This window comes from Leptosomus discolor, chromosome 1, assembly GCF_034619465.1.
Source record: "Leptosomus discolor isolate bLepDis1 chromosome 1, bLepDis1.hap2, whole genome shotgun sequence".
NCBI lineage: Eukaryota > Metazoa > Chordata > Aves > Leptosomiformes > Leptosomidae > Leptosomus > Leptosomus discolor.
The window spans coordinates 23,634,103-23,661,355 of NC_141391.1; the positions used below are offsets into that span (position 1 = coordinate 23,634,103).

Below are 27,253 nucleotides of genomic sequence, written 5' to 3' on the forward strand. Positions count from 1 at the left end.
GGTTCTTCATTTATTATTCCCCTTTCATAGAATCATAGAATAGCCCAGGTTGGAAGGAACCTTGAAAGATCATCTGGTCCAACTTTCTGTGGGAAAGGGAGCCTAGATGAGGTTACCTGGTACCCTGTCTAATCATATCATGAAAACCTCCAGCAATGGGGACTTTACCATATCCCTGGGGAGGTTGTTCCAGTGATTGATTGTTCTTACTGTAAAAAATTTCCTCTTTATGTCGAGATGAAACCTCTCCCAATGCAGCTTGTACCTATTGCCCCTTTTCTTCTCTATGTGGCTCCTTTTGAAGAAAGCCTCTGTCCTCTTTATAGGAGCCCTTTTAGTACTGTGATGGGGTCCCCTCGAGCCTTCTCTTCTCCAAAGAGAGAAGACATAACTCCTTCAGTCTTTCCTCACAGCGCAGGTTCTCCACCCTTTTGATCATCTTCATCGCCCTCCTGTGGACCGTGTCCAGACTGTACATGTCTTTTTTGAATTGTGGGGACCAGAACTGGAGACAGTACTCCATAGCTCAGCTCTGTGTACTCAAATTTCTCTTTTACATAAAATGCACTTCCTCTTCTTTCCTTCCTATCTTTCCAAAAGAGTTTGTAGCCATCCATTGTGGTCTTCTAGTCATGTGAATTTTCCTACCAAGTTTCTGTAATTCCTATGACATCATAACTCTCAGACTGGGCACAGAGTTCCAGTTTCTCCCCTTTGTTTCCCAGACTATGTGTGTACTCACCTTTGGAAAGGGTTGGGGAGCATTCCTCACTACTCTGGTAGATGTGCTTGTCCACCCTGTTGCTTATGGATATACAGGTGTTGCAGCTGTGGACCCTACCCCCCAAGTTTGTCAGTTTAAAGCATGATTCACTAAGTAAGCCAATCTGCTATCAAGGATTCTCCTGCCTTTTCTAGATAAGTGGATCCCATCTCTCCACAGCAGGCTGCATTTGTCAAAGATCATGTGATCATGGAAGCCAAAGCCCTGGAGACGATACCAGCCACAAATCCAGGTGTTGATCTATATGATGTGTCAACTTCTGCCTGCACCGCTGTCCCTGACTGGCAACGCAGAGGAGAAGATCACTTGGGCCCCTGTCCCTTTCACTTGGGCCCCCAGGGCTCTGAAGTCCTGCTTGATCTTGCCCAGGTTTTTCTTAACTGTGTCATTGGTACCAACATGGAAATGAAGTAGGGGAATAGCAGTCTGCTTTTAACCAGTTGTGGCAGTCTCCCTGTGATGTCTCTGATCCTGCCAAAAAGCAAACTTCCCTTAACTCTGTATACCAGGCCAGCAGATGGGTGCCTCGGTGCCTGTAAGCAGAGAGTCACCCACTGCTAGCACTGGCCAGTTTGTTCTGCAGCTTTTGGTATGTGGTGCTGTGAATCTTGCTCATTGGTTTTGCCTGCTGTTAGATGTCTGAGACGTGTTTGGAGCCCTGCTCGTGGTGCTCCTGGTGGCTGGCAGGCACTCCCTAGGGGCTGGTTATAGGTGACTTCACCGTTCCACTCTGGGCTCTGCCATTATAACCCTGTGGAGATCACATCTGCAGGCTCCAATTAAATGGCCTTAGATTTTATTACTTACCAGTAGCATTTATGGTAATGAAGAGAAGCTACTCACTTGAATACTGCTACTACCAGTCAGCTAAATTCAAATGGGAAGAGGAAAAAAAAGCTGTAAAAGGATCAAATTAACAAAATGGTTGATACTTTATCAAGTAGAAAAATTAAATATTTTGTTCTATAAAGGCACTGCCAGTTTTTAAGAACCTACCTCCTCTATTTAACCTCAGTTGGTTTCAACAGAATTTTGATTTTGCATAGAGCTTTGAAGAGCTTTCATTTTTGTGAAACAAGTGCAATTAAACATCTGTTCCCTGCAAAATACTAAGGGCCAACTGGTAGAGATTATTTCAGTTCATAGAAATATAATCATAGCTAAAACCCTTTGTAAAACTTGTTTAATTAGGTCTGTGGGTCGTGGCATTTAGTGTTGCTAATTGTAAAATTAGCTTATTGTAAAATTATCTATTTTATCTATCATCTGTTAAAGGCACTGTTTTTAGTAAAGATGAGATGAGGAAGAAGTAAATATGTGACATTTTTCAAAAGGTCCATACCACCAGTAGGAAAATTTCCAGTAGGGAAATTCAAACAGATCAAAGAAGTTGGAAACCTCTAATGGTCCTGCAACTCTCATTTGCACTTACCCTCACTGTAGGAGATAGGCCATGAGAGAAGAAGCAGAAATATGTGCCCACTGTGGAAACTCTTGCTGTTCTAGGTATAGGGGGTGGTAAACATTGTGTTTTACATGTAGTTTTCTAAAAGATGCAGGAATGACTTCGTAAGAATTAGGCGGTTTCTTGGACATGAGTGACAGGGGCACTCCTGCCTCTTTCCATGTCCACTGGTGCACAGTGGCTCAAATCCAGCAGGACAGATAGTTGTACCTCCTGCGTCTGACGTCCTCCAGTGGTGTGGGAGAAGGAAGCTCAGATGATGCCCCAGTCAGCCAAGCTATTCTATAAGAGATGGGCAATTTTTTTCTTGAACAGCATGTTGTCCAAGAGGATGAACATGATCTGAGCACAGTGCATGATTGCTCTGAACAACTTAGATGCCTCCCTGTCTGTCTCCAAAGCACAGCACAGCACAGCTTTGGTGCCTGGCACCACCTTTCTCCTCCAACCAAAGCACTGCTCAGCATTCATGAGAGATTCTACTCAGCTGCTCGCATCCTTCATACTCTGAAATGGAGACATCTGTTGGTTTGAAACTCCTTCAGGGCTAGGATGGTGATTGAGAATAAGTAATGTGAGTTGAATTTGAATGTGAAATAAAATAGGAGTTAAGTTCCTAAGCAGCTTTGACGATCTGTTCCTGAGCTCATAAAATGCAATTAATTAGTGACTAACTGGAAACTCTAGGGCTCTTCCATCCTAGAGGTTTCAGTATGACATCTCCCCCCCATATTACATGCTCTGAAGTCATCATTATGCCAAGGAAGGAGGCAGACACATTTACTAGCTCTTTGATCTAGCGTAATTCCATGTAAACTGTAGCACAAGTGATATTGTGGCTTGGCAGGAAGGAGTAGGACTGAACGCTACCAGACCTTAAGCCCTGACAATTGTTTGGGCAATTGTTAGGTGACAACAGTCACCTCTCGTAGTCTGGTGAGCTGTGGCATTCAGTATGGCTTGCTAAATTTGATGGAAGTTCATTAACACCTTCGGAATGTCATTAACATTTTACCAAGGATCGTATCCCTTTAAGTGTCCAAATATGGCACTCCAAGCTAGTGCTTAAGCAAATTAGAAGCAGCAATTCCAGGAAAGAGGCGTTTGTTGATGATATAATGCTATAAGCGTCAACAGATGTCATTCCTTATAATAAGGCATGTGGCTCCAATTTGGCACTCCTTGCCATCAGGAGGAACTTCTTGCAGAGCAGATGTCACTTCTAATCCTATCTTTCATGGGTGCCTGTGCCCTGTTAAAACTGGCATGCCAGTTCAGAAGTCGGCATGGTGCCATTAGAGCAGATGGTCATGAGCCCAAGTCGTGTTACAAAACTAGTGTTTCTAGAAATGTAGATGCTGGGACTGAAGTACTACCCAGGAACATCAAAATCTTCTTACTCAGGAAAGTTCCCCCCTAAGTAGGTTGATATCTGACATTAATGCTTTAATGCTAGTAGAAAATGGATGTTACCTGTATCTTCTTTCTGTTTGTTCTCACTTTTGGGCAAGCACAGGTGATTCCAGGGGCCATTCTGGCAGCTGAGGTCACTGGAATGTAGATGTGTCCTTGGAAAAAATGCAGTCAATGCTTGGTGTTACTTTGACAGCTCTACAGTGCCTGGGAATTCTTGCAATATGGAGGACTATTCTGCTGGGCAACAAGAGGGAGAAGTAGCCCTTGGACCTGTATTCATCCATCTCCTCTGTAAGAAGTGTACAACTCTGCCAGACTGTGAAGCTGTGCTGCTGTTTTACTTCATGTGCTTTTTGCTTAGTAATGAGAGTAGCATTTTTGCTAAATCACTCATCCTAAGTCAGACCTGGCTTGCACTGAAGAAAACACTTCAGTTGCCCTCATTGGGATCAAATACAGTATTTCTTACAAATTCAGCCTCACCCTGAACATGGGATTTTAAAAAAAATCTGTTGCTTGGATATAGCTATTTATTTTCTCTCCCAACATGAACTTATTGAGAGGAATTTAAATATTTAACTGATATGTAATATGTTCTTAACTTGTGTAAGCAAGTAGAGCTTGCAACAGCACTGAGTACTTGCTTGCCTTCAGGTGTACCTCGGGTGTTAAGAGCCAGCCCTTCCTTGAGAAATGGGCCCGTGTGAACCTCATAAGGTTCAACAAGGCCAAGTGCAAGGTCCTGCACCTGGTTGGGGGATGAAGGGATTGAAAGCAGCCCTGAGGAGAAGGATTTGGGGGTACTGATGGACAAAAAGCTGGACATGAGCCGGCAATATGCACTCAGAGGCCTGAAGGCTGACCATATCCTGCATCAAAAGCAGCGTGGCCAGCAGGTCGAGGGAGGTGATTTTGCCCCTCTGCTCCACTCTGGTGAGACCCCACCTGCAGTGCTGCGTCCAACTCTGGAGTCCTCAGCACAGGAAAGACATGGACTTGTTTGAGCGAGTCCAGAGGAGGCCACGAAGATGATCAGGGGGCTGGAGCACCTCCCCTGTGAGGACAGGCTGAGAGAGTTGGGGTTGTTCAGCCTGGAGAAGAGAAGGCTCAGGAAGACCTCATTGCAGCCTTCCAGTACTTAAAGGGGACTTACAAGAAAGATGGGGGCAATCTTTATAACAGGGCCTGTTGTGATGGGCCAAGAGGTAATGGTTTTAAACTAAAGGAGGGCAGATTTAGACTAGATATAAGGAAGACATTTTTTACAGTGAGGGTGGTGAAACACTGGCACAGGCTGCCCAGAGAGGTGGTAGAAGCCCCATCCCTGGAAACTTTCAAGGTCAGTTCAGGCGGGGCTCTGAGCAATCTGATCTAGCTAAAGGTGTCCCTGCTTAATGCAGGGGGGGTGGACTAGATGACCTTTAAAGGTCCCTCCAACCCCAAATATTCTATGATTCTATGATTGCTACAACTAATTGATAGGCTTCAGTAATTATACATTAAGATCAGGTTACTGTGATCTGATCTGTTAGAAATCTTAATCTGTATGTCTAGAAGAGGCTTACAGCAGACACGTTTTTCTCTTCTTAGTTAGAGAAGCAAACATTTCCCCAGTATGTTTCCCCTACTGCCTTAGCTCCTCAGGGTACCACTCAAGGCACTTCAGCAGACCATTCATGAGGTTGGATGTTTCTTGTCACTGTGACCAGAGTCATACACTGAATGAGGAAAGTTTGCAGGGAAGATTTGGTTGTGAATGACCTTTGATAATTCAGCTCCTAGTAGTGCCAAGAGATGTCCCTTTCAGAAGGTGGATATGCAGTGATCTCTCAGGCCCATTTTAAAATATCTGCATAGTCCAGATATCTTTGGCAAGATTCAAATAACCTTACGTTATCCTTTCTTACAAACATTATGATTAATCAGCAAAATACTATACTATCTTCACTCTATACCCTGTGGGGCTTTAGTTAGGCAGCTACATGAACAAATTCAGCTAGCCAAGCAGCTGTACAATCCACCAGTGATAGGCAAAGCTACCACCAACAGACAGTGAAATTTTATTACACGGTGAAATGTTCATCTTGCCTAGTACAGGTGTGACATTTCACAAGAGCCCAAATAAAATGTGTTATGTGATTCCAAAGTGTGGCATTGTCAGCAAGTTGTCTGCAACTCCCACTAACACGTACACAAATTTTGCTTTGCGGTAAAATTTTCACCTTGCCCAATGAGGCTTGTAACACTTCAGTAGGGAGCAGCACATAACTCCACTCAAGTAATAAATCAATTTAGCTGGATTCTAAAACATATATTTTAGTTGGTGAGGTGAAATGAATAAGTTAGTATTGATACAAGGAGGTGCATCAGCAGAAGGCTATATTTCTACAATCTATTATGTATGAAGGACACTGAAGATAGGTCTGTGCCACAAAAATTAATCTACGTTTCAAAAACTCTGAGTCATCAAAACATGTAAACGAAGCAGCTCCAATTCCACTTGGTGGAGGCAAAACATCTCCACTTCTCTCAAATCCACTTTGTTGCAGGTGAGGCTAAGCTGGATGACCTCCTCTGCCACGGGCTGGGAGCACACACAGCCCATCTCGGTGGATGCTGCCTGGCTGCAAGTCCAGCTGCACTGGTGAGCAGGGGAGAGCCTGGAAACCAGGCTTAACCCCTCACCCTGTTCTTCACACAGTGGTTTGGGCTGCGCTGCTCTAACGGTCTCAAGAAAAGCTGCTATAGTTAGCCTGAATGGTGTCAGGATAAGCCAGCCTACACCACTTGGCCAGCTTTTGTTTAGCAGTGTAGATACAGCCTGGTAGACCAAGCCTCAACTAAAGGCCATGTCTGCAAGGGCATCCTGTCATGAGTAGGGTTGCCAGTGCTGCTCTGGCAGTGCAACTGCCAGTTAAGTAAACACAGCCTGAGGAGGTGATGCTTCCCTCCACCCTGCCAGAAACACCACCTCTGTGTTTTGCTTGCAGGAACCAGCCTCTGGCTGCAGGAGCAACCACGGGCAGGAGGTGAAGGAGGAGCCTGCCAGTGCACCTGCGCAGACGCTCTTTTGCAGTGATGGTGATGGTCTTCTTTGCAGGGTTCCCTCCCTTCAGGTGCCCCAACAGCTGTCTGCATGGCCAGATGTGAGGGGTCCATACCATCCAACAGCAGGTGTCACAGGAGAAAGGTGCTTGACTTTGAGACTGGAGAGCACAGGGAGAAGGATGGACATGCAACAATCTCTCACATATGTAAGTGTTATTGTACAAAAGCCACAACTGATCACATAGCTGGCATTAATCATTGATGATGGCACCAAACTCCCTCCCTAGCAATGAAGGGTCTGTCTCAGAGGTAGTAATCTGCAGTGCAGAGACCCAAAGCCATCTAATGTTCAGAGAGCTGGCTCCTCTGCTGACAGGTGCTGAAGATTTGCCTCCTTATTTTGGTGGAGGTTAAGTTCAAAATTCAAAATTCAGGTTTTAGTTTTGAATGCTAAGACTTCTGAAAAATCAACTTTTATAGAGGCATGTGGACATGCACAAACCTCCTCTGAAATAAATATATTACAGGGGATTATTCTCAAACACTTTTGTCTGAGACAAAAAAATGCAATGGGAAAGAATACTTCGAGGTAAGTAAGCTAGGTGTAAGCATTGTGTGAACATCAGTTCTTAAGCCTCTTCTTGTTCTGGATGGAAAAGAAACCTGTCATCAGCTTGTGCCTAATCTGTTGCACATTTTACCTCTTGTATGAAGAAATACCAGGCACTGGCTCTCAGCAAAGACAAAAAAAATCAGATTAGCTGGCTAGTAATCTCATCTACTATCATAACATTGTAATAGCATGGTAACCTCTCAGGACTAATGATCACACTGTACCACTTGGTCAATAGCATTGTTTCAGCTTGAGCTACAGAGCTGTACATTCAATTGTGTCTCTTGATAATTACATTGTGAAATGATATACTGAAATATACAGTGTTGGACTTTAAAACAGTAACCCTTAAAATAGTGAAATAAAAAGCTCAGCAGACAGGCTGCATATCTTGTAATCAATCTATAAACATTACTTACCACCTTAGGAGTAAAAATCAGAAAACAGAGTGGACATTAATAGAAAGATGGGCAAATGTTCCAATTTAATGAAAAGGGCGTCTTGCAGATTTTTGCTTTAAACATCACCTGATTCTTCACAGTACTTTAGGTATTTTCCTTATCAGATTATTACCCACAGCAGTAATTTTAAGTTTATTTTGTGCTTGTATTTGTGCTTGAAAATTGGGACGCAGAAGTGCAGCCTGGTAAAACTCAAATGAATAATACATCCCGATATTTTTGCGAGTGAAAAAAAGTAATTCCAGCTTCATTCATCATCAGGTTTTCCTGCTCACTTTCCCTGTCTGTCTCTGCTATTCCCTCACTGTGTGAGTTTGGAAAGCGATTCAACTCCCTCGTTTTTTGTAAAGCTCATTGAGTTCTGTGACTGGAAAGTGCTTTAGAAATGCTAAGTGTGATCACTGCTGCAACAAGTAGACATACCTTCATTGTCATTAAACTTGGTGTCAAGTAGTGTCTAAGGATTGTTAGGATGGAAAGGGCTTGCTGTTACCCTGGGTAAATGTGCTTCAGTGAACATTCACGATGCCAGCATGTTCCTAGCGTCTCAGGTGTGATTACAGCTGCAGTGGGGAGCTAACAGCTTCAAGCCCACTGCCAGCGCAGTGAATGCTTGACCTGCTACAAAGAGCTGGAAACTTACTCCTTTTCAACATGCTTCACACAGCAGCCTATGAGACAGGGAGCTGCAGAAGCACCTGCACTCATGCTTTAATACTCTTTCTCTCAGCAAAAGAGAGACCCGTAGGTGTTGTCAGACAAGCTATTTTTCTAGAAAGGACTCAAGTTCTCCAACAGAAGGAGACTTTATTGCCCTTGAGTGCAGGCAGGGAAACCTGTGGCTGTGGATCTCCAGAGCACAGCCCTTCTAATTGCTGTCTCCTCTCAGATCAAGACCTGCCATACAACATGGCGTAATTAATTTCTTGTCAAATGCGGAATTCCCCCCACCCCTGCTCCTGCTGGTTTTACAGTTGTATGTAATATCATACCATATTTCCATCCTTTTTGATAAATTTTGTAAAAAATTCCAGAAGGGGAACACATACATGAGACACAAACTCTTAGTGATACATACAAGAGAGCCTTCCTTTTCCCAGGGCAAGGAGCCCAAGAAGCGAGCTGCTGCAGGTCAGGGCCAGATGGTGAAGAGGACAGTGGCAGGTATGCAGAGAGGGTGGCTCAAGCTGTCTGGGAGCCAGTGGGATTTTGGTCATGGTTTTCTTTGAACAAGCAGCCTACAATACATTGCCAGCCGTGACTTCTGCATGTCTTTACTGGCGTAGCAGTGTAGGGGATGAATAGGTGCAGCTGGAACTCTCCAAAGTAATTGCAAGCCTTCAAGCACCTTTTCTTCTTTCCTGTATTTTTTTCACAAGCAGAACAGTAGGATTCCTTGGGGCTCACAGTGAGGAGATGATAAAAGTGAGGCTGAAGGCCTTTAGCTCCAGTGGATTGTTAATAGTCTGTTAAATACTCTACTGCAAAGTCAGCAGGGCTGCCCCCTCATAGAGCACAGTCTGCAAAAATACAGGGTGTTTTATGTAGGAGCACCCAAATGACTTGCCAGGTGCTTCAAAGGCAAGCAAGGAGTCTCCCCTGCTTTAGAGAGAATGCAAAAGTGGAGGAGTAGGAGGGAAGAGGTACAATACTATGGATGTGATCACCTGGGAACTGCTCACACACTGCACATCCGCTGTTCCTGTACAGGCTTTTACTGAAAACTAAGAAGTGGTATTGTGGGAGGACAGATACTACAGATTCACCCACTGCAGATAGTAGTGAAAAACATTATCTCATGATGGACTGACAAGTATTGTCTGATAAATAATCTTTCTGATTTTCCTTCAAGAAGTTAATTCCTCTGACTAAATGAAAACCATTATTTTCTTCTTAGATGATGAGGAATCTACATTTTCCTGGATCTTTAATTTCATTTCTTCTTTGAATGCTATTTGAAAAATCGAATACAGCACCATATGTAGCAAGGTGGAGCTCAGCTTGCCCTGCTCCTGGGGAACTAGATGCTGTCCTAGTGATATCCATGGAAGCAGCAAACATTTGCCTTTTCGGGCATATTATACATGCATGTGTTATTGTACCCCACTGTCTCTTTCAAAACTCCATCTCTGAGTGAAGAGTGAAGTGGGACATATTGTCTCTTATGTTGAACATTGATCTTATCTCATCAAATCCTGGATGTATTGATATTGTTGTTGTGGTGAGTTGACCTTGGCTGGCTGCCAGACACCACCCAGCTGCTCTCTCACTACCCATCCTCAACAGGACAGGGATGAAAATAAGATGAAAAAGCTCATGAGTAGAGATAAAGACAAGCATATCGCTTACCAATTGCTGTCACAGGCCAAACAGACTAAACTTGGGGAAAATTATTTAATATATTTCCAATTAGAATAGAGCTGAATGGTGAGAAGCAAAGTCAAAAAAACCCAAAACAGCTCCCCCCACACACCCCTTTTCCCCAGGCTCAACTTCAGTTTTTCCTCCCCGACTCCTCTACCTCCTCCATCCCACCTCCCCATTGAGCAGTGCAGGTGGGGATGGGGAATGGGGGTTGCAGTCAGTCCATAATAGTTCCCCTATACCTCTTCTTCCTTCTCATATGTTTCCCTGCTCCAGCATGGGCCTTTACCATGGGCTGCAGTCCCTCAGGGTAAGCCTGCTCCTGCGTGGGCTCCTCTCCAGGGGCCACAGCTTCTGCCGGGAGCCTGCTCCTGCATGGGGTCTCCATGGGCAGCAGCTTTCTTCAGGGCATGTCCACCTGCTCCAGCATGGGGTCCTCCACGAGCTGCAGTGTGGATATCTGCTCCACTGTGGTCCCCTGCACAAGCTGCAGGGAAATACCTGCTTCACCATGGTCTTCTCCAGGGGCTGCAGGGAACATCTCCTCCCTCTCCTTCTCTGACCCTGGTGTTCACAGGGCTGTTTCTCACACTTTTTTTCCTCACTCCTCACTACAGGGCAGCATTTTACCCTTTCTTAAATACGTTTTCCCAGAGGTGCCTCCAGCTTGGATGATAAGCCGGGCTGTGCCCCATGGTGGGTCCGTTGGAGCCAGCTGGAACAAGCTGGAGTCGGCTGTGTCTGGTACGGGGCAGCCCCGTCCTCTCCTGTCGCAGGTCACCCCTGCAGCCTCCAACACCTTGCCACAGCCACCTAGCACAGCAATGCAGCTTGTCTCCCTGAGGCCGTTTCTCATTAAAAGATCAAAAGCTGAATTGCTTTTTTTCTTTGCTTTTTTTTTCTCCTGAAGGGGTTTGTCCAGCCACAGCACAAGGTGCATGGCCGGCTCTCTCTGGACACTGGGCATTTCTGATTGAGGGGACCTGATGTGGCCATTCGTCAGCCTTCCCACCCACTCATTTCTGTAATTAGCAGATCTCTTATGCTGTGTTTTAGACAGCAGAAGTGTTTGTAGCTGGCGGCACTTCATCTTCAATACCTAGAAAAGCTTTTTAACTTTTTTTTTAATAAGAGGTTATGTAACTCCCCTGGACGCCTGGTTCTTCAAAGTGGGAATTGCTTCCATTTGGCCAGATTTCTGAGTTGGAACGTTCTCCATATAATACAATTCACAATAGAGAATAAAGCGTTTCCATTTAAAAGCACACAAATGGCATTTCTTTGCAAAGAATAGGAATAATTTCCTCTTCAAGGTTAGTGTTTCTATAGTTGAAACTTTTAAACAGATAGCCAAGGAAAGAAAAAAATTTCTACAAGCGGTGCAACACAAACCGACTGAGTGAGCACATACCTCAGATTGCTTCAGGAGTAACTTCAGGAGTATGATGCAGACTGAGGTGGACACACATGCTGTAACCTCCCCCTGACACCTGGTAGAGATGTCCTCGGGTACAGCTGAAGAGGAGACTGGGCCAGGCTGGGCCAGATTTTCTGCTGATGTGACTTTACTGAAGTCAGCAGTGTTTTATCAGCAGATAATTCAGCATGTAATCTTAAATGTTTGTTACACGGGTGAACAATCCAAGTAGTTTGGACATAAAACAACAACCTGAGGTGCTGAGAGGTTGTTATGTGCACAGCAGTGTGAAGATGACGAATGTTTCAGGTTTTTCTGTTCCAGTGTAGAGTACAATGCACTGTTTTGTTTGAATTTTAATGTGGCTTATTATTTGAAAAAAGGTCAAATGTTTTTGTAGGAGTCCATGTGTACTGCAGATATACACTTTAAATTAAGACTTACATGCAACAGCTTTAAAGATACCACACAACTTAAAGCTGTTTTGACAGATCCAAAAGGTATATTGTTCCTTTATCAGAAAAGAGGATTTTTTTTTTCTAACCTGAACTTTTCTTCTAGTGAATTTTCAGTAAGAAAGGCAAAAAAAATAGTCTCTTCTTTGCTTGCACACATTTAAGAAGCCTACATCTTAAAAATACTGGAGATTTGGGTAGGGCCAATTATTAAAATAACGTTATCATTTTCCTGCAGGCAATACCTAAACAGTATTGTATTGTATCTTTTTAAAATAATGGAAATGAACGTTATAACCCTTTTCTGCAATCCTATGTATTTCTTGCCACTATCTCCACTCATTTTTTCAAACAAAATGTTCATCCTTCTGCAAATGTTTAAGTCCAGATGTGCTGTAATCTTTTGCTCCTCTTAGGCTTCTTACACTATAAATAAAGACACTCCAACTTTGCCTTTTTCAAATGTTAAGAAAAGATTGTTTTCCTTATATCTACAAGGAGTCTGGGATGTCATTATACCCTAGATGGCAAATGCAGGAGGAAACCAAACCCATTAGAGGTTTTGAAAGAGGTCAATATAAACTAGATACTTTGGCAAGCTGAGATTCATTATGAGAATATGATTGAAGTGGATGTGAGAGTTAAGGCAGATTTTTCTTCCTGTTTTTCATCTTATCATTCAAATGTCTGAGTGTGGTCTGAGCAACTGTTTGTGTGAAATCTCTCCTAGGTAGGAGAATTCGGTACCTTGCACCACTGAGCCCTGCTGTTCCCCTTTACTCTGATAACCAGCAACTCCAAAGTTAGGCTGTGTGTGTAGAGTGGCTCCTGTAGCAGCTACAAAGCCAAAACCAGCTCATCCACCTTGATATTTAGAAATTCCTTGTTTCTTTATGAGCCTTGCAGCCAGATACTTTTATGCAGCTAGACCAAAAGCAGATGTTAAGTTGCTGTTGAAGTCAGACTGCAACAGCTGCCAAGGCTTAGCGTTTAAGTAACTGGCTGAGAATTCTTAATTTCTACATAACCATTTGTACTGGAGAAAATCCAGGTAACTTAGCCCAAGTTGCAATGAGAATATGTCTTTGTAGATTATAATTGCTGATACACGCTCAGTCTCTATGCCATGGTTCACATACATTTTTTATGAACTTATAATTAGAGCAATTTTGGTCTCCCACAGGTTCCAGCTTTGGAAATGAAGAGCAAACCACTCCTAAGACATCTGCACCTTCTAAAGATGTCCCCAAGGGCAGCAGCAAGAGCACGACACAGGTATCAAGCAGCACGGTGACTCCTCGCAAGAGCTTACTTCCAGCACCAAAAACTGCCACAGCACCTGCTGGTAAGTGCTCCAAACTTGAAACACGGCCTACATTAGGCCAAAAAGATGCAGAAACCTTATTATGATGCTATTTTACTGCTTACTCAATTAATTTTCATGCCGTTCTTGGGCACACTGCCAGTGTGCTGATTTGAACTCTATTTGCTGTAGTCTCTTTGAAACACAGTCAACAACACAGCTGTAATCTCATTATGTGAACTGTGTCTGGAGTTAAAGGCATTTCGTGTCCCTAACTACACATGCCAGAGATTTAGTGTATACTTCACTGGTTATCACCAAACAGCTTTTAGAGACCAAAGCATTCCATTGAGCAGATAATGCATTGCTAGATTTAAGTTTAAGCAATTTGTGGTGTCTTCACTCAGAGAGGGAGAAGGAGGCAAGTAAATAAAGCAAAAAAGCCCTAGTCTTGATTCCAAATTGTTTCCTTAACTAAGCTCTTCTTCAGCTCAATCCAGCTACATCTCAAACCAGCCAGCAATAATTCATAGCATCTCACACAGGAAGGTTTAGTTTTTTGCCAAATGCATTTTTTGTTGAAAAACATGTGCATCTCTCCACCATCTCCTGCTCACACTTGTTTCATGCTGCCCCTTCCCTAGCCTGGCATTTGGACATGGTGTATGAACTCTATGTTCCCCTTGGAAAGGATGTAGGGAAAAAGACTAACTGCTGTAATCAGTGGCTTAGAGAATCTGGCAGGGAAGATGAAGCTGAAAATGTTCCCCTTATGTAGCCCAGCTAAGTGAAAGTCAGGGGAGGAGGATGTGGTCTTTTGTCCAACAGTCAGAAGCAAGTGTCTCTTACTGTCAGAAAACTGCTTCCATCATCTGTGCTCACTAACTGGGGAATGGACCATTCTATGAGCAGAAGTTCAAGTTTTCTTCCCTTTTTTTTTTTTTTTTTTTTTTTCCGTTTGAGCTTCCTTTCCTCTCTTCTGGTCTCTAGCTAACCTACATCATTTTCAGGCTACAGCAGTATTTGATTAGTATCAGATTTGCCCCTAGACATCTCCAGCAAAAGCCTTTCTTTTCCAGGTAGTGGCATTGGCATGATAAGCTTTAAAGGGCTATTTCAAGTTTCTGTAGAAGAGCTCTTCTGGCCTCCAGGCTTCTTTTGTCACAGGCAAGAAGACCTGGGTCTTTTACTACTTGTGCAGCCTCACATGAGTGAGTCCTTGACAGGGAAGTTTCGGTATTGGGACACTGCAGTGAGCTGGAACAATGGTGTTTGATATGCAATCATGCTAATGTGGACACACAAAATCTAACATAGGCAGGACTAATTGAATGGTTCAGGCTGTCACCTCTGAGTTTGCACAGGTTCCAAATCTCAGATCCACACAGGAGAGCAGAAATTACAAGTTAATGCAAAACAATATTGATCAAGCAGTAGGTTTCCAGCAAGAATGTTTGCCATCACATCAGGGCATAAACACTGAAGGGGAAAAGAATTACTGAGGCTGATGGAAAGCTAAAGTTTACTTTTAATTTGGGGTTTTAATCTATGAAATTATTTAATCTATGAAACAGAAGACTAATCACAGAATCACAGAATGTTAGGGGTTGGAAGGGACCTCGAAAGATCATCTAGTCCAACCCCCCTGCCAGAGCAGGACCACCTAGAGTAGATCACACAGGAACGCGTCCAGGTGGGTTTTGAATGTCTCCAGAGAAGGAGACTCCACAACAATCTGGGCAGCCTGTTCCAGTGCTCTGTCGTCCTCACAGTGAAAAAGTAATTTTTTTTGCTAGATTTTACTACCTCTGGAGACAAAGCTGAAAAATAAAAAGCCATACAGAATTTGGATCATTATGAAGTTCTCCAGTTTTCTTCCTTCGAAATAACCTTCATTTGCTCATTGTCCTGAGGTTGTCAATATGTGTTTTCTGTGTCATCACTTAGTCCTGGTGTAGTTTCCTTCAGAGCGTTTGTTATTGTCTTTTTATGACCTTCCAGTAACCATGTCTGCTTCTATGGATGCACACAAAAGGAAACTCTTTGCACGTGCTTCAAGTTGGCCAAAAGTGCACCTGTGGGTCAAGAGCTATAAAATGCTGTTAATAGCTGTTAACAGGCCCATCGGAGACAAAGCAGTATAGCTTCTGGACTGGATTTCCTTCCCTCCAGGCTGTGTAGAGTGCAGTGTTCAGTCCTTGTGTCTGTGGGTGCGTGGGTCTGTATAGGTGTGCCCTGTGCAGGAAGTGCAGTGTTCAGGCTTGCACTGGAGAGCAGACGGTTGTGTTCTTCCCATTGCGAGGCCATTAGTCTGACCCTGCTCATGTTTCCTAAGCTGTGTCACAGCTGGGAAGCTGTCAATGTGCAGAACAGGAGGCAGATCTCAGTCCAGCGGTGCACCATGGCCTTTCCATGCCAGGGATGTGATGGGAATTGCCCACGTGCTAGCTTATGCAAGCCACAGTAGCAGAGTCAGGAGGGATGCTGCCAGCATCCATCACAACCGGAAAAATGTTGAAATTACTCTCTCCCATTCTGAGGGTCAGGGGCTCCAGTCACCTGCCCAGCCTCCTCCCAGCAAGGCACCTCTGATTGTACCAGCAAAGACTGGATGCAGCAGTGTATGGAGCCCATTTCCACCACCTCACTGAACTTACAGTCCAGTCTTGGCAGGGACACTCAATCAGGTGAGGTGAAACTTGCCTGTTTTATTCTGGAAGGAAAGTAAACACGTAGAGTAAGGGTACCTGTCTGTGTTATGCACAGTTAGATGCAGATCCTGAACAGGGACAGCTGTTAAGTTTAGGAAGTTGCTGTTATTATACACAACAGACAGAAGCAAAGGAAACTATGTTAGTCCAATGCTCTGGTTTAATTTTTATATGAGCCAAGGTAGCAGCAGATGTATCTGTGGTCAAGTCATGATTTTTTTTATTAAAACAGTGTCACAGTTCCTCGCAATGCTAAGTATCTGATGAAAGCAAAGGCTGAAATAAATCAAAGGAATGATAAAGAAAAGGGGTTTTAGCAAATCTAATCCTGCCTTTCCTGCAATAATATATGAACACTGTCTGTAGATACCAATGTGATAGGGAGTCCTATAGAATGTAAATCTGTTTCAGTGTCCTTTGGACAGTTTTGCACATCTTGTAAATGACGAAGCACAAAATCATCTTTTAAAAATTGAACTCTTTATTAAATCAGAAAGAAGATGCTATGGATCAAATGAAGCAAGTGGAGAAATGGCACTGAAGTGTTCATATTGCTTTGGGCTTTCTGATCCCAGGCAAACAAAGGCATCTAACAGAAGCCCTTTACAATTGTGTCAGATACCATATTTTAAATACGACAGAGAAAGTGCATGGGTATGATGAATAGGCCAGTTTCCAAAAGGATGTCCTGCAGCAGACAGGGGATGTAAAGGCTGAAAGTCTGCATGTACAGACATTGTAAAAGGTCTGCTTGTGGTGCTGTTGCAAAGTGGGAAGAACAATCACTGGCACAGGCTAACAGTCTATGCTGGGCAAATCTGGCATTATTGCTGGACATCACAGGGCAGAAGATTGATAACAGTAAGGGAGCAGAGAGGTGAAATCGGTGTTTCAAAACCGTTAAAACTAAACGTTTAATTTAGTTTAATTATTATTAATTTTTAGTTTAATAATTAAACTAAAAATTAATCCACATCCCCCTACACTATGAGTCTCTGACACTGGCATGTCATAAAGATGGTGAATGTCATGCTTGGGGAGGCAGCCAGCCTCGTCGCTGCAACAGCAACACCAAAGAAACCTTCACCAGTGCTCCAAACTGAAGGGATGAAATGTCTTGAAAACAGTGGGATGAATAAATTTCTAATATTCTTCCAAACTATCACATAATGGCAACTGAGTGCACAGACAATCCGAACACCAGGAGAGCAACCATGATGCAGAAAGATAGAATAATACAAAAGACAAATTACTTAAGATGTTGTTGAATTAAGGAAACTACAGGTTATCGCATATCCAGTGACTATTTTGGATGCCCTTGTATTGAAGGTAGTCTTTGTTCTCAAAGAGGATGCAGTTACAAGAGACCCAGCTGCAAGTTTTGAGGGGTGGTGTAGAGCACAACCTTCCCAGTACATGTGCTTTCATTTATATGCTGAATTAAGGAGCATTTAAGGGAAGCCTCAAGAGTGTCAACAATACATCTCAGAAAGTCTTAGCTGGACATGGATTTATGATGTTTAATCATGTTCCTTGTTAGCAGCATCAAGAGTTTTTTAATAAAAGTGTAAGATATCCAGCTCCAGGTTGCCAGGGTAGCCTTGGAAAATAAAAGAAAAGGTGGCTCATCTGACAGCCCCTTCCTGGGAAGGATGGCCTCAGCCTTGTGAGCCTGCTTGTTGTTTGCCTCTTATTTGCGGCTGGATCGTGAGGACAGCATCTGCAAAGGGATGATTGGTGGGGCACATGTTTATCCTCCATCTCAGCCTAGTTTCTCCATAGCTGAACTGGCAGCAGTGCAGCCCCACCGTGGAGTCATGGTCGGAAGGAACAAAACCACCACAATTTCCTGTTCGATTTTTGCACCATGGAAGGAGACAAGACACTGCACAGAGACTGTATCCAAGGAGACAGGGATGGTCTCCACCATGGATGGAAGTTTTTAGCTGGGAGTGGGACACATATCTTCTTACCGCATACCCCTCCTTGTGGATGGGGGGAAGTCCCTGTGTCCAGCAGAAAGGAGTTACAACACAAACCAACATCATCTTGAAAGTGAGCCATATTTTCCCACAAGAAAAAGCAAATCAAGAACATGACCATAGGGGTGAATTTTGTATTTGAGGAAGAAGTAACCAGCCTCATTCAGTAAAAGTCAGAAGGCCAGGCTGCCCCACGAGCAGTGCTGCTGAAGTCAGCCATATAGTAAAGCTTTTAAAAAGTAGGGAAACCACAATGATTCCTTTTATATATTATGTGTATTTGGAGAATTATGTGATAGATATTCTATGTATAATACTCCTAACAATCACCTAGTAGTAATTCCTGTAGGGCTTGATGTTGCATATGTGTTTATAAACACATACTGCATCTGTCCAACTTCCTGTGCAAGACAATGCAATTACTAAAGTGCTTAGAGCACTCCACAGTTATAGCTAAAGTGCACAGGCACTACATGTATTGTATACAGCATATTTTATGAAAGTAAAAGGGGGAGAAATTATTTCACAAAGAGGATGGCAGTCATTTAAATAGAAATGATATTTCCGAAAGTGCAATATCAGGTGATGTAAGAATTACATTTACATTTCAGAGATGTACATCATTTTAACTATGTATGAATAGTAAATTAATTCACAAAGGAGAATATCTACCTATATTAATGAGTGGAAAATAACCAACAAAGATCACGTGAAATCTTTCATGTGTTAGATGTTACCTAAGACCACCTGTGCTGTAAATTCTCATTAATAAAAAACAAACATGACTGCTCAAGAGAGCTTATACTCCTGATATTTCACCAAAAGTGCTTGTCAAATAAATTGGACTACAGGGAACAAAACACATGTAATTAATGAAAATGGACTCCTATACCTGCTGCTGTGAAGTGACTCAGATGATCAAAAAAATTTCTGGCGTGGGACAATAGCAGTGGAAGATCATTGTCATGCGAATGGTTTTGAAGACATGAACTGATTACCTTTCAACTAGTGTATGAAAAGAATGCCCTTAATTAGGTTTCAGTGCGTTGCACAGCCCTTTTCTCTGTGTTATTAGACCCCTTTCATATTTACATGCCTGAAAATGGAAAAAAAAAGCATACTTGACTAGAAAAAGGGAGACAGGCCCTTTAATTTCACTTAAACATATTAGCTGCTTTGAGAAAAACAGTGATAACCTAGCTAATATTTAGAGGTTTTATTATTGTTCCATATTTTGGTGAAAACAGGTGAAAACAGCTTTCCATCAGGAACTTTGCAGCTAAGATCCACCTCTGACAAGACATGTAAGCTTCCTCTTTCCCCAGATGTTGATAAAAATATATTTTGAAGTACACATATGTTGAATTTTCTGGTTTAAATTTCTCTGAAAATGTGGGAATATCTGCAGACAGCAGATTAACAACTTCCCATCCTCACAGGCGATTTATTTTTTAAACCCCTTAGATCAATGTTCACAATGGGACAATTCAGATCCTAAATCAAACCAGGATCTAATTCTGTCATAATTTGGGCAAAACCCTTCAGTTTGATATGGTGCAGTTAGTGGTGTATCTGTTGAGCCCTTCAGGCTACATAAAAATCTCTCAGCATAACACACCATAGCGGTTAGTAATCCAAGAAGAGCATGTCTGTGCAATGGAAAGGGGGTTCAGAAGGGTAGCGATTCTGGAGCTGGTGTTGACAAGTCAGAAAGTACAGCACCATGCAGGCATACCTGCTTAGATACGGAAGAAATTTGGTGCATTCACCCAGCACTGCAATCTGTTGATTATAATTAAATTGCTTTAGACCTTGGTTATTTCCTGGCCAGGAGCATTGGTTTCATCTGCCCCAGACCTCCAATTCCGGAGGGGGCTTGTACAGATCGAGCCCAGGAATTACAAGTTTTCCACATCAAATCATGCTGGTAGCCACTCAACGTCATGAGTGTGGCCTGAAACTTCTTCCTGCAATTCCCTTCTCATACCCAGGTTCTTCTGTGGTTGTCTGGCAAAAAGTCCTAGAGTATATCAGCTTGCTGCAGACCTCGGATGGACAATGAGGTGGGTGGAAAACTGGCTAGACTATCAGTTTCAGGGTGTTATGATCAGAGCTACAATGTCCAGCTGGCAGACTTTGGCATCCATTAGGGATTGATATTGGGCAAATACTGCTTTACTATCTTCATTAAAAACCTGAAAAGTAGGGTAGAGCACTCCCTCAACAAGCTCACAGATGATAGCAAATCAGGGGGAATTGGTCAGTATGCTGGAGGGCAGGGCTGCAGTTCAGAGGGACCTCTCCAGGCTGGAAAAATGGGCCTGCAGGAACCTCATGAAGTTCAAAAAGGCAAATGCAAAGTCTTACCCCTTGGGGGAATAATGCCATGCAACAGGAGGGGCTGGGGCCAGCTGCCTGGGAAGCAGCTCTGCCAAAAGGCCCTGTTTGGGTGTCCTGCTAGACAGCAAGTTGAACCTGAGCCCACAATGTACCCTTATAGCAAGAAAGACTAGCTGTGTACTGGGCTACGTTAGCAAGAGTGTGGTCTGAAGCATTGGAGGTCCTACCTTTTATTCAGCTTTTGTGTGGCAACTTACAGCTGTGTCCAGTTTGGGGAAACCCAGGACGAGAACAGTGTGACATACTGGAATGAAAGCAGCAGAGGGCCACCGAGACGGTGGAGGAACTGGGGCACGCGACAGGACAGATCAGGAGGAGAGGCTGTGGGGCTGTTCAGAGAAGGCAAAGGGAGACCTTATCACCGTCTTTAGCTATCTAATGGGAAGATATAGAGAGGACAAAGCCAGAGGTGCATGGTGACAGGGCAAGAGACACCAAACACAAGTTGGAACACAGGAAATTCTTACTTTTTGACCACCTGTGAAGGTGGTTGTTATTTGGTCACCTGTGGAGGTGGTCAAACACTAGAGCAGATTGTCTAGAGAGGTGATGAATCCTCCATCGTTAGAGATACGTATAACTTAGCTCAGCAAAGCCCTGCACAACCTGCTCTAGTGCAACCCACTCTGAGCAGGAGGCTGGACCAGAGGACTTCAGAGGTCCTTCTGACAAAGCTGATTGTGCCATTTTGTGTGCTGCAAACATCTTAGGCCCACAAGTGAATAAGTGTGCCACCACAGGCACAGCAACCAATGTGTTGTTTTGTAGTGCCGTGGCCTCTTTTGCATGTTCAGGAGGAGTAACTCATGAGCAGAAACATCTAGCTAAAGGATAGGTCCACGCTGGGAAGCTGAGTGCATGGCTCACACAAGGGCAACAGCACTTGCATGCAATTCAGGAAAAAAAAAAAAAAGGAAGTGTGGCCCAATCACTGTGTGTAAGGATTTGAGAAGTGGTTTTCGTCTGGCCAGCTCTGCATAGCTTTATTCTTTTCACGTACTACAGCTTCCTTTATGGTCTCATCCCTGTCTGCTCTTGTTCAGCCACATCCTTCTCTCAGAACATAGAAACTCACAGAAAATCCAACTTGGTATCTCTAAACTTTGCTGTCTTTTGAAACCTTAGTTCACTTTGAGGATACTGATGCAGCTCTGGGCTCCCTTGTTTGTGTCTGTCCTGATCCAAACTCCGGAGCATCATGTTGCTGCAGCTCAGCTCTGTCCACTAGGCTGGACTTGCCACTCAACAGCCTGTGAAATTCAAGAGCTGAAGGTTTTGTATTTTCTATGCCTTGTTTGGCGTGTGTGTATTATGGCATAGTTATTTCAGCTTGGTTATTATTCTTATTTAATGTTTATCTCACAGACAAGTGACTGTTATTCCCCATAAGAAATCTCCTAATTTGAGTGCAATGACAGCAACAATAAGGAATTCATTTGAGCAGCTTGTTTCTACCTGGCCCATTAAATTAAAGACAATCAAAAACATTGTTCGAAGAACTAACCCAGTCAATTCCTGTGCTTTTACAAGTACCAGTAAATCATATGGAACAGGGCAGGCTGTTAAATACAATCAGTCAAGATGAAAAATAGGAGGCCGATGTTATCACAGCTCTCACCAGCAAGCTTGCAGTATGAAATGTGCTTCTTTTAATTAGCTTCTGCAAAATCCAGACAACACAACCTCAGCCGGAGGGAGAGGGATGAGCTAAGGTCAGCTGAGCGGGGGAAAAGTGAGCACCGGTGCTCTTGCAGGAATGAAGGGAGAAGAAACTGCTACTGCTTTGTCCTCTTTGCAAACGTTTTCCATTAAAAGCTGAATAGTGAATATGTGGTGGGTTACATTCTCATTGCTCCTGTACTGAACATAGGGATATGCAGCACTACACTGCAGGTAAAAGTGAAACATTCAACTGCAAGTTTTCCAAACTCTGTCCTGGGAAACACTCTGGAACATGCCATAGCCCAATTGTGCGAGGAAGTGACAATAAAATGCCATGTGATCCACATAAAATGACAGAAAAAGGAGCAGCTATTTTAACTCTGCAACCAAGGTTGCATGTTGTGAGTTACCCTGAGATTTTCTATTCAGTCCAAATAACGGTTCCTTTTGTCAGGTTTATTTTTTCCTTTAGTGTTTTTAATATCAGATAAAGAGACTTTTCAATGTAGAAAGAAAACAATCACTTTCAGATGAGTCAATGAAATAGTCCTTGTCCTTTTTTCTTATCAGATTGACTTCAAATTTGAAACAAGCACAAAGGGAAAAGAACAAACGTTAGCAGTTTCTACTTCAACAAATACATAGTCTTTCTTCTACATCTACTTATTTATTCACAGTCTTTCAATGTCTCATAGATCACAGGAAGTAGAGAGTCTAGAGAGAGTTAGACTGCTCTTATTCTGCAGAATCCATCATATTTCCAGCTTTGCTCATTTTGTCTCAAACAATGCCTTCGTGGATGTGTCATTACTCACCAAGGACATAACTAGTCATGGGTATCGGGGGGAAAGACAGAAGAAAGCTTGAAGTGGCTCTCTGTGTCTGTGAGTGACTGAAAATACTTCCTTGGGGTTTTTTGAACTTGCAGACCGCATTAGTTAACTTATAAAATACGCCTGAGAACAGCTGGTATCTAACTGAATGCAGCCAGTCCCACTGAATTGTTAATGAGATATACAGCATGTTAGGATTTGTTTTGGAATAAATACTCAATGCGTAATTTGTTAGCACATTTTCAGTCTGAAGTGTGAAAGAAAATTGAAGCTTATCCCACTATACTGGCTTTTAAAGACTCAGAAAGGTACAGGCAAATACAAGCACTGGTTCTGCAGCGGCTGTTGAGAAAGTGTCTCAGATAAGGTGTATTTAGATCTGGATCCTAGGCTGGCATTCAGCAATGATGGGGAAATGGAAAAGTGGCTTTGTCTCCTGTTTTTCCAAGTGGTTGCTGAATGATTTAACATGTCTGGAGTGTTTTGCCTTGTATTTCTAATGATTTGCCTTTGCTCCTTCTGTTTGGTTTGAAGCAGGCTGTTAATTTGTCTGTTAATCAAGAAATGTAAATACCTCTACAGGACTATAACTACATTAGTAGAAAACATGAGCTGTATTTCTGCTCACAGTTACCTTATTGCCTGAAATATTCATTTCTGTATACAAGTATAGCTTTTAAAAGAGAGGAAACGGGAGATTTGTAAACTGAAATGGAATGTAAATTCATGTAAAAATTAGTAGTTTGTGGCTTTGATTCCTGGCTGCCAGAAAGACAACCTCTTGCTCCACAAACTCCTGTAGTGGAGCGGGTTGGCAGAGCCTTGGAAGCTGTTCCTGGAAGCCTGGAAGTTCCTGGTTGTTCCTGCTCTGCCCAGGAGCCTTTTGCTAGGAGGCTCAGTGCTAGGAGCCTTGATTACACAGCCAGTAGGAATAAAGCTAGTGTACCAGCATTTGGCACAGAGCTAATTGGAGTTCCGTATTTCCAGCCCGTGGGCGATAACACTAAGAGTTTGAAGTAAATTTTGTTTCAGGTCAGAGTTAATATACATTTCAAAAGACAAATTTAGAACAAAATTAAACAGTGTGCAGGTTCAAGAAGTACACGCTTGTGGTGCTTAATTTCCTTTTATAAATTGTATTTTACATATTTTTTATTATTTTATGATTGTACACACAACATCTTTTTACATTTCAAAATACTTATAACAGTCAAAGTTTTATTAGAGGTTTTACATGTGTTCAGGCCCATAATAATGACTGAAATGTTTGTCTTGTTTCCTGAGTTACAATGGTGCATCGAACTCTTTATGTACATTATAACCTTTGAGTTGCTTCTGGTACATTCTGAGGTAGAAAAGCTCAAACTGTATAACCTCCTGCTGTGCCATACCCTGCGGTACAGCATTATGCTGATCATCACACCAACGCTCTCCTACAGATTTTTTTTAAACCTGAAAATCTACATTTCTGTGAAATGACAAATTCAGAGCCCAAACTCTTGTCATTTAAAAATAAATTTTCCCTGTGGGAACTTCTTTTGAAATCAACATGTTTTCTGAAGGTTTCTCTTTTAACTGACTAACAGCTGTTGTTTCAAAAGAGAAGAGAAAGAACAAACCCCAATTTTAGAAAAACATTCAGCACAAGCTCTTATTTGAGGTCTGATGCCAGGGACGGCTCTCCTCCTAAGATTTCCCTGTGGATGATGAGCTTAGCAGAACGATAACAATTTGCTCCTGCAGCCTGCCCTTTCTTTTGCCTGCTGCGTGCTTCCTAAATCCCTCTCTGCTAAGGATGGCCACAGACAGGCCACCAAGACTCTTCTACCTATGAAGTAGAAGTTGAATAATCGCTATCTCCATGTGCCCCTCTCCCCAGCCCCTTCCCAGCAGGGCTGCGCTGTGCATCGGCTCTTTCCTTGCTACACGACCCCTTCTCACTTCCCCAGTTGCTGCGTTGCCACCGCTATCAGACCTTAGGAGCTCTCTTAATCTTGTAAACCGAAGGAGGGCAGTTATCCTTGTTTCCCACTCCTCCTTGTTATTAATCCTGCTCTTCTGTCCTTGCCAAGATACCCATTTGCACCTTCGCTCATAACCTGCTTCAAGCTCTGCTGATCTCCCACCTTCCAGGGTTGACATCTCACGTGCAGCTGCCCCTGACGGGCACCGCTGTCTGCACCCACGTGCGACTTCCCCTGCTCCCCACAGACCTCCCCTTGCCCTCTGCGGAACAATGGTGCTCGCTGGACTTCTTTGCTTCTTTGTTCTCTTTTCTTTCAACTGAGCTCTAACTGGGGAATTGTTCCTCACTTTGTGCTTAACGTTAAGAGGCTGAACTAATTTCCCAGGTGTTCATCATTGAAAATGTCTCAAAAACAAAAGTAGTTAAGTATTTATATGCCCCTTGTTACTGCTGAAAGCATAAGGAAAACACACGTTCCCTACCATTGTCTGTGTTTGACATTTGCCATAGTGAAACTTGCAGAGGAGCTTGGTATATGGCCCATTTATGCATCATATTTTTATTTTGAAAACCACAGAAAAACCAAGGCCTCGTGAGAAAAGCAATGCTCGATCTGTAACCGTGTAAACAATACCTTACAAAATGATCTTTTCTTTTGTCTCATAGCTCCCATCTCAGGTTGCTTTTGCTTGATCTTTAATAATGAAATGGCACCGTAAACCTGTATTATGTCCTGCTCTGTAGTAAAGTACAGTGTAATAGGTGGCAGACACAGGAAATTTATATCCTCAGTCACTTCACTGTGAAGTGTACTGATCACAAATGAGAATCGTAGCCTCAACATGTCCAGTTTGCAAACAGCAGAGAAAATGGAGATGAACCAAAGTAAAGGCATGAAGAAGAGTTCAGTTTTTTACCCGTCCCTGGTGACTGATGGTGTGATTTGCCTATAAACAATGGGAGGGAGTCAAAGAGGGTCCTAGACCTTCTCCTGCACCTTCCTCCTGCAAATAGTTGGACACAGGACTTGTGCATGTGCATGTGCTCTTCACAGAAGCACTCTGCAAGCTGAGAGACAGGGCTAGAAAATATGAATCTTGGCTTCTGGTGCGTGGCAAATGCTGCATCCGCAGCGTGCTGCTTGCAAGTCCTGATGCAGACAGAAGTGGAAGGGTGAATGAAGCCTGATACTGCACCTGTGACTAGCTGTGGCTTTGGAGTGGGAGCAAAATTAGTCATCCAGTAAGTGTCCCTGAAGATTATGATCCCCATATAAAATTATGACTTTTCTCCACTATTGAAATAACTAGATCACATTTGCATTAAGCAAAATGGAAGATAGTGTTAGCTTTTGAACAGCCACCATCTTTAAGCACCACCAAGAAAATACAGTTTTGTTTTCCTGCTTCAGGTACTTCAGATGCTGTGGGACATTTTCCTACAAGATATCCATAAATGTACTCATGAGAGAAGTGAAAGTTAATAAGGCAAACATCGTTTTTCCTTTATGACAAGTGGTTTGCCTTAAATCTCTGGTTTGCCTGCATACCCAGGGGCTGGGGCACAGTCCGGCAGGCTAAAATACAGCCCCTAACAAACACTAATGCTAAAAAAGGAAAGTAAACAGGAAAATACATTAATGTTGCAGGGATTTGCTTTTTCTTGCTTTTCCTTCTTACTTCCTTGGTGAGTGTTTTCTGCATGAAATCCTGTGGCTGTGACTGTCACACCATGGGGAAACCAGCAGGGCAGGGCTTTCATGTTACTGCACTCAGCATGGTCCCCACAGCTGTTTTGATGGGAGTTGTGGGTGGGCAGGAGGGGTGAGCTGAGCTTGGGTGGCCGTTCTGGCTTTCAGATGAAGTTGTATCTGCCTGGTACAAGAGACAGTCAGTGACTGCAGAGCTTGGACAACTGACAGACCATCCTGAGGCCCTAACCAGAGAGCTCCAGCGGTAGGAGGAATAATAATAGTCACTGAGTTGCCTCCTGCTGAAAAATTAAAGGAAGAGGAAAGGCTAGCACAAAGTTTCTGGAGACCATAACCCAAGAGCTCTGGGGCATCATGCTGTCAGTAGGAAGAATTAGTTGCTGCAGAGAAAAGGAAAATGCAGAGGTCAGGAATAATCTGGAGAGCTACAAACACAGAGAGGAAAAGAGGGAGGGCAGGCAGCCTGGCACATGCCTGGGTCATGGATGAGCACAAACCAGGTGTTGGTTCAGCCTTGTGGGCAGCAAGGCAATGGTAGGGCCTTATATCCTGCATTGGCACCGTGTGTTGTAGGTTTGTGCACTGAATGTGCTGCACTTCTCTGGCCCTGCCTGACTCTGGACAGGCAGAGACCCACTCTCCTGTCCGGGGCGCCACATCCA

The 27,253-nt window shown here is 43.2% G+C and overlaps 1 protein-coding gene across 2 annotated transcripts in view; it reads left to right on the forward strand.

Annotated features, from left to right (window-relative positions):
- Nucleotides 1-27,253, forward strand: part of MTUS2 (microtubule associated scaffold protein 2) — a 193,678-nt gene that overhangs the window by 98,043 nt on the left and 68,382 nt on the right. Inside the window, exons 4-5 of one of the 2 annotated variants that reach the window (XM_086481852.1) lie at nucleotides 13,207-13,368; nucleotides 19,712-19,714. In XM_086481852.1, the coding sequence (XP_086337978.1) occupies nucleotides 13,207-13,368; nucleotides 19,712-19,714 (165 nt within the window). The remainder of the gene's footprint in view (nucleotides 1-13,206; nucleotides 13,369-19,711; nucleotides 19,715-27,253) is intronic. The other variant, XM_086481853.1, reaches the window with a different exon arrangement.